Here is a 7,863-nt window from a genome sequence, read left to right on the forward strand (position 1 = left end):
GTAAATAATATTTTCCTAAGTATGGGTGCAGTGACCACCTTGAGTTTTACTGCACTCACATTCTGAGGGCTGTACTGTACAAAGATAATGATGACTTCAAGACATGGCGCTGTACATTTTAATGTACAATATATGCATGGTTCAAACAGGACATAGACAAAAGAGCCACTACGACGTGTACAGGAATGGGTAACTCATGAAAATCTGAATAAAGCTTTTGAATTATGAACCGGTGTTGCTTGCATAACTCGTCACACACAATGCAAACAAATTCATGATTAAGCCAACTGATACATCATTGTTACCTTCATGAAATTGGGCAACCACAACCACATAGTATTCTCATTCATAGATATGGTGCTGATGATAATCGATATGTGTACCACTTGTAAAGGAGCCAACAAAAGCATAAATAAATAGATACACCCTGGACTTTACACTGATGACATTTTCCCCATTCAACCTCCAGAAAACATTCAAATAAAGTTACTTACTTACATATTTTATACACATACTGTATACACACACACACATATATATCACATTATTAAACTTTCCTCATCCCCACAAATAATAAATCACCAATATTGAAGTTCAAAACCAAAATTACTGTTGGGTCTTCACCGCAGTTCAAACATCAGTTTCCAGAGATGCTTATGGGAAAGATATTATCATGGTTAGTAAACCTGCAGTCAAAACTTGATATTTATGAAAAGTAATAATAATGTCTACAAACTCGCTTTGTATGAGCAAAGTCTTGAGAATAAGAATAGCTCTACCTGTAATGTTAGGAAGACGTGTCCATAACTATGTATCCAAACAGATGTACAGCTCTGACTCCTAGAGGGACAAACAGAGGAAGGGAAGCATGAGAGCTGAATGAGGCTATATAGGGCCTTACAAAAAAACAGGTAAGTCTTAAGTCTAACTAAAACTAATTTAATAACAAGGCAAAATCTATTTGCAAATCTTGCAAAATCCTAAGCTCAAACATAGGTGGATCAGCTCAATGTTCCCACACCTAATACGATAGCTTAAGTTAATGCTTTGATCGTCATTCAAATTAGGGCCCATAGAGTGAGTTGTAGTAGTATTCATATAGAATCAGTGTAATTGCAGCAGTAGGCTCTGTTGCTTAAATAAAAAAAATGGTATAAAAATTGAGCACATACACTGGAGGAGTTGTTGTCATAGAGAGGCTCTCGGATGGCCAACTTCGACTTAGGAGCCTCTTCCATTTTAGATGGCTTTGCTTTCACAGGAATATCCTGCCACCTCCGCCTGCAAAACAGTTTAGCCATTAACTCCATCTAGGTTACCCCTTGTCAAGAGCAACAATCCTAAAGTCAGTTGCTTTGATGTGTGGGTTGATTCTAGAAAAGAATATTGGAGAATAAAACGCCTATAGATTCATCAGCATATTCAAGTGCAAATATTAGGCTATAGGCATCTATGAATAAAAGTAAAATAAAAGTAAACAAACAAAAATCTTTTTCTCTTAAAAGTGTGTCATAGGCACTGCAGTCACTTTCTCCTTTGTGCCCCACCTGTGCTGTGACCAACTCCCCTTCTCTTGGCTCTCTTTGGTGGATGAGGTGGCATAGGCCTGATCAGCTAAGGCCCTTAGGAAATCAAATGTCCTCTCGGAGTCTATGCACTGCTTCCTGCAGACAAGATCACACACACACACACACACACACAGGTTGGCAGATATTGGCAATTGACTGACTAACAGTGATGGGCTATTTGCTATTCCAGCTCTTCCCGGAAGTTACAGTGATAATGAATCCATTGGGATTAATTGATGGTAAACTTACACGTGGTTAACTGATAGAGTTCGGCTATGCCTTGATTGTGTGATGAGGTTGGCCTTGGTGAGAAGGGACCTCAGAAACATCTCCAAGACTTTAGCTAGGGCAGACGTTTAGGTGGCACAGCTCAAAGCGCACAGTTTGCTGCTGAAGATAACATACAGATTGTGTAAAGGATACAAATAACTACTGGCACGGCCATGGCCATTCGTCCCACCTCGGTGTCCTTCTGCATGATCTTCTTAATGCGACCCTGTCCAGCGTAACACAAGCCAGGTGAACGTAGGTGAAAAAGCATCCGAGCAGACATGGTAGCCTATTCATTTCAAGCCTTTGCTAATAAAACATTTTCTAAGGTGGTTTACTTACAGGCGGAAATCGAACATTGTATCGTCGTCTTTTTCCAGGCATTTTAAATGTTCCCCTTGGAGTTGCTAATTGTTTTCGCATTTTGCTTGATGGACGTTGTGACCTGCTTATATTTACCTGTCACAGGAAGTAAATTGGGGAAGAAGAAATCGGGCTAAAGGCCCTATTCAACATATTCGACACGTTCCTGGGTGTGCAGTCTACAGGTGGAACAATATGGCAGGCCTAGGCCTACAATACTAATGTGTGATTTGGAGGAGTCAGTTTGCGAAAAATAAATACCCTAGGCCTATATTTAAAAGCGAAAATGCTTTTTTTAATTTACCGTGGCTGTGTATGTTTTAGGTTACCAACGAAAAAAATATGCCTAATAAATATTTATTTTATTGTCTGAAGGTTTATTAGATAGGTATAAAATGACAATGGACATTTACATTTTGGGTTACATGATGGCCTAGGCCTACTTGTTGAAAAAAGACCTGTGGCAAACAATTATCAGTAAACAACTTGCTACAGAACTTTTAATATGCTGCCCAGGGATGTAGTGGTAAAATAAGAGGTGGGTAAACTATGAATTGTGTGATCACGGTGAGGTGGACTGCGCCATGCGATATTGGATTTTTTTGGCATTTAGGACATTGGCATTTGGTTCCTAGAGTGTTGATTAGTGTACATATTGTGAATGTGGCTAATACAGTGTGACTTTTGAATGATACAAGTTGCAATTGGTGAATAAACTCTGGAGAGGTGGATAAACTCTAATATGAGGTGGATAAACTCTATTTCTGACATTTCAGAGGTGGATAAACTGCGTTTAGCCTCCACTACATCCCTGATGCTGCCATTAACTTCACTTTTTTCACATTGTCAAAAGCAGACTATGTCACCCTGCCATGTTATAGGCTACTCTCTAAATAAATCACCCCTAGTCTCTGATGGTCCATCTCTGATCTAAAAGTATTTTACAAAAAAATACATTTAGCATTTTAGAGAAGCTTACAGCATGGAACAAGTGAAAACACTAGACTTAATTTACACATTGACAAGTACATAAATGGTTTCATCAAACCAATGGTGGTGGTTTGGAACTGTTATTGTTTTTGATGGATGTGGTGCAAAAGAACATCTTAGATTGTGTGTTCATTCATTCCCACAACAACCTCCCCATTTGGCATACCCCACATAAAGTTGACAAGGTTGAGGCAAGGAAAGGCAAGGCAAGTTTATTTACATAGCACAATTCATACGCAGGGGTAATTCAATGTGCTTTACATAAACACAGCAAAGAGTAATAGTACATAAAAGCATAAAGGGGCTATAGTTTAAAAATGTTTTAAAAGTAATCATTTAAAGATATTAAAACAACATAAAATTATTAAAAGAAAGTACAAAACAACAAATTACTGAAACACAGCCAACAACTTCACCTAATGCTTCATATGAAACTGCAAGCAGTAAAAGGAATGATGAGCACTCTGATTAACCGCATAAAAGCATGAGAAGGCAATAGTTAAAAGGGGGAAAAAGCCTTTATAGTGATTGTAGTCAAACACCCAGTGAACAGCGGCATTCTTTGTGTGCGCGCACATTTCCTTTCAGGGCCAAAATGCCCAACCAATAGGGCCCAATAATCCCGGTAGAGTAATTAAAACCCAAGTAGAGTAGTTTACACCTTAATACAGCTTCAGAGAAGCCCGGTAGAGCTGTAACGCCCGAGATAGAGCTGTTACGCTCTCAGAGGCTATACCCGTTCTGTCTATTCTGTTCACTGTTAGCTACTTCACTGACTCCCCCTTTATCCAGCCCCAGTACTTCACGGAACAATAATACTCACCCCGAAGAGTGATCTGTGAACTGGTTAATGAGGATCTTACCGATTGAATTTTGGACTATGCCAAATAGTAGTAATCAATTCAAAGATTCAAAATTTGTAACTCACTGATAATGATCCTAGTCAAACACCCAGGGAACAGCAGCACTCTTAATGGATATTATTGAAGTAACCCCATTTGTGCGGGCACACATATGTAAATGTCCAAATGCCCAACTAGTATGGCCCAATAGTCCCCTAGAGTAATTAACACCAGTAAACAGTAAATAGAGGTATAAAAAATAATCTTTAGGCAATTTAACTTAGTCTTACAATGAAAACAGTGAGGAAAAATCCAAGCTTTATGGGATCAAATTTAGAATAAAAAGCAGTGCACTCAAGAGAGTACAGACCTCCACTAAGGCCATGTAGCTCTTGTGTCAAACTGGAGATATCAGTAGACAATTGCCTTTTATATGTCACCATGAACACTGTCCCAATAGTAATCATAACTTGTGCATCAACTGTAGGCAATGAGAATGTATAGGCCTACTGTTGTATGAATCCCTTGTCATAAGAACATCAAACGCTATGTCATGAACTCCAAAGCCTCTGTTTTGGGTGAGACCATCAAGAAATGCATGTCATTTGGTTGACCCCTAGAGGGCAGACCAGGCATGAATGAAATCTGGCAGGGGAGTAGTGCAAGCCAAATAAGTCGGATCTGCCCTTTCATGATATTGGTTCATCCTTGGACCATGCATGCTAACAACAACAACAACAACTCGCATTACAGTATGTAGCGCTTTATCAAGGCACCCAAAGCACTTTACAGTGAAGGGGGAACCTCACTAACCACCACCAATGTATGTAGCACCCACCTGGGTGATGCACAGAAGCCATTATGCACACCACAGAATGCTCACCACACACCAGCTTGAGGTGGAGAGTGAGGGAATGAATGAATAAGGCAATTACACTGCTACATATTTCGACCAAGTTTCATGGAAATTGTGCCAGTAGTTTTTGCCTAATCCCTGACAGATGAACAGACAAACATTATCTTCAGAGGTAATAAAAACATGTGCCACAATTATTGGAACCCCTACACAATCTTATACAAAAACAAATGTATCTGAAACTTTTTTTTTCATTTATAATCAACTTAGCTTAATCTGTGTGTCTATGAACTTTAAAACAGTAATTCATGACTTCTTGTGTCACAAAGGTAACACATTTTCGCCAAAATAGAGCCCTAAAAGTGGGTTATGATAGGATCATCCATGAGTAAAGTGTTTAGTATGAAGAACTGGCTCTGTTGGTCGGTTTTCATTCTTTTTTTATGCTGCAGAGCTGTCTGACTAGTTGGTTTAGATATTCTCCCACTGTCTGATATCTGATGTCTGACTGTCTGTGTGTTGTGGTTGCATTGATAAATAGTTGTCAGTGCACAAGGGTTGTGCTTTGGTATAGAATATGGCCTTTACTTTCTCTCAATGAGTGTGTGTGTTTGTGTGGCTTAATGCAGTCAATCTTATAAACAAATTACTTTGTGCCTCTTTAATGCACATCAGTAGCAATGATGACAAGGTTACACAGGGACAGAGTATATCTGTGTATCATCAGAGTTGTAATTTCTTAAATTATTTACCTTGGGTAAAACATGCTGCATTGCACTGTTGGCCATTGCTTTCTTGTTACAAACTCACAATACACAAAGTTGGTGTTTTAGCTTTGCTTCTGTCTTGAACATTTTTTTCAAAGTCAGTGGTAACATTTCTTCACATGCCTTTAGGATTTTTTGAGCAATAAATTTGAGGGAAGAATAATATTGAGGTTACAGTAGGACTTAAATCTGTCCTGAATCAGGATTTTAAAGGTAATGGTGTGATTATAGTTTTAATGTCACATACTGACTGTATCTGGCATCTGTATTTGTCAGACAGACATAAGAAGATGTGTCTTAGATTGGTGAGCTGCTCAACTTGCAGACCTAATCAAACCAACCAGAACATTTGGTATTAAGAGGAGAGAGCCGCAACCAAATATTTGTGAGTGCTCCACTCTTTCTTTGGCCATGGTTAACAAACCCCACCCTTGCATTTTAGGGCCGCCCAGCTTCACCCTGACGACATCGAAGTCTTATTGATGTGGCAACCAGAGTTCATATTCAGCTGTAGTGATGGCACTGTCTCACATTTAAGTTGTAACCATAGTAGCAAGCCTCAGCACGATGGGCAGGCAACATAAACACAGAACAAGTACTGTCAGTTTTGCTATATGCCACTTATAGTCCACTTTCGAATACCGGTAAATAACTTTCCACATGAATAAAACAACCTGAATATGCTGAACACACAGGATAGAAATTCATAGCTTTATTTTGTTGATATTGAAATACAAAGTTTATGCGTGTAAGTATGCATCCACAACCTTTTGTGTTAAAGCCCTCACAGTTAAAAAAAAGAAGAAAGAAAGATTTGATTGAAAGAAAGCTTAATGGGGTAGCATACAAGCAGTTTAATGAAAAAACAATATTTTTCAGTTGTCAGCTGGTGGGCACAAGGGTCTGAAACCCTCATGCTGAAACAAATCGAATTCATACTAGTTTCATATACGGTACATAGTTTCTTGTTTATCAAGCTTTTCAAGGTATCAAAAATAAGCCCAGAGAGGCTGTATAGGTTACACTGATTATAGAACAACTATGGGGGTGTTGGCATGACGCGCAAGCGGAGTGGCTTACTGCTTTTCTAAAACATTTGCTACATATATGTATCTGGCAAGATTTCATGAAGTTAAAGGGACACCAGGCAACGTTTTCGTGTTAATTAATCATCTTAATTAATCAATCATCGTAAGTCGGTATATGGTTAAATGACTCATTACAGGGCGAATGAAGACTCTCTCGCCCGCCCCTACTGCCTGTAGGAAGAATATCCCGCTTACAAGTTCAGTGTATCATACCCGGCGACCGAAGCAGTTTCAGTTTCCATCCTGCATCCACAGCACAGAGGGAGGCTAACGAAACGCTAGCGATTGTTGCAAACGTGTGTATAATGGCAGAGCCGGCGAAGAAGCAGCGAAAACCCTTGACGGAAGACGCAAAGAAAAGGAAAAGAGCTTCAGACTGAGCGAGGGGGAGTTTCGTAGAGAAAAAGCATCAGGCTTGCCTGGTGTCCCTTTAAGGCACAGCAAATGTAACGATTTATTCATAAATAATCATTCTTCAGCCAAGAAATATATTTCCTCTATCAGAATGATTGCCAAGCAACGTTGAGACGCAGCAACTCAGCAACTTTTGTATCAAGTTGTGGTAGTGCAGTAATTTAGAACAAAATGTGGTCAACGTGTGAGGTTGTGCTGGATTATACATCATCATCAAACATGATTCAGCCAATCATAATTAAGGAATGGAACTATCCGTTTTAGAATTAAGATTTGTCCCCTACCTGATGCTAAATTCGTTCTTCATTGCTCAGTATTCTTGAGTTGAGTTCTTCTAAGCACACCCTTCCGTAGCTTTGGAAAATCATCGCAGAATTTATTCAGGATGTCACTTTTGCCTGACATATTGACAGTTCTGACAGGCAACATGACAGTCTTTTTCTTCCGCTCTCTCTCTTCTTCTTCTCCTTCTTCTTCTTCTCCTTCTTCTTCTTCTCCTTGTTCTTCTTTTTTTTCTTTTTCTTTTTCTTCTTTTTTTTCTTCTCCTTCTTCTTCTTCATGATCTTCTTCATCGTCGTCTACTTCTACCATTTTGAAAGTTGTGGTCACCTGCGCAAACAGATAATGCTTTAGTATCCATCTTTTAAGGACTATGATCCACAGCATCAGAGGGATCAAATAGCAATACATGAAGATGCTCGTTTC

At 39.2% G+C, this 7,863-nt stretch overlaps 1 protein-coding gene across 3 annotated transcripts; it reads right to left on the minus strand.

Moving 5' to 3' along the window:
• Positions 1 to 26: 26 nt before the first annotated feature.
• Positions 27 to 7,641, minus strand: LOC143139728 (uncharacterized). Of its 3 annotated transcripts, XM_076300435.1 has the most exons (7): positions 7,443 to 7,641; positions 1,992 to 2,064; positions 1,818 to 1,911; positions 1,548 to 1,664; positions 1,173 to 1,281; positions 780 to 840; positions 27 to 653 (listed from the first exon to the last, which is right to left on the minus strand). In XM_076300435.1, the coding sequence occupies exons 2-6, from the start codon at positions 2,044 to 2,046 to the stop codon at positions 808 to 810; spliced, it is 408 nt and encodes a 135-aa protein (XP_076156550.1). In that variant the 5' UTR covers positions 2,047 to 2,064; positions 7,443 to 7,641; the 3' UTR covers positions 27 to 653; positions 780 to 807. The 3 variants fall into 3 exon arrangements, with proteins under 3 accessions (XP_076156550.1, XP_076156549.1, XP_076156552.1); XM_076300434.1 differs by lacking the exon at positions 7,443 to 7,641 and having other exon boundaries at positions 1,992 to 6,826; XM_076300437.1 differs by lacking the exons at positions 1,818 to 1,911; positions 1,992 to 2,064.
• Between the last annotated feature and the right edge of the window lie 222 nt (positions 7,642 to 7,863).

Source organism: Alosa pseudoharengus, unplaced genomic scaffold (genome assembly GCF_046254945.1).
Source record: "Alosa pseudoharengus isolate Yale_2024_CS ecotype anadromous, Long Island Sound unplaced genomic scaffold, YU_APseudo_1.1 YU_APseudo_1.1_scf_22, whole genome shotgun sequence".
Classification (NCBI taxonomy): Eukaryota; Metazoa; Chordata; class Actinopteri; order Clupeiformes; family Clupeidae; genus Alosa; species Alosa pseudoharengus.

Coding starts and splice junctions, on each gene's coding strand:
- LOC143139728 (XM_076300434.1), bottom strand. CDS start 2,121: ATGTCTGCTCGGATGCTTTTTCACCTACGTTCACCTGGCTTGTGTTAC. Junction 1,912..1,991: donor GGCCGTGCCAGTAGTTATTT/GTATCCTTTACA, acceptor CGTCTGCCCTAG/CTAAAGTCTTGGAGATGTTT. Junction 1,665..1,817: donor ACTCTATCAGTTAACCACGT/GTAAGTTTACCA, acceptor TCTTGTCTGCAG/GAAGCAGTGCATAGACTCCG.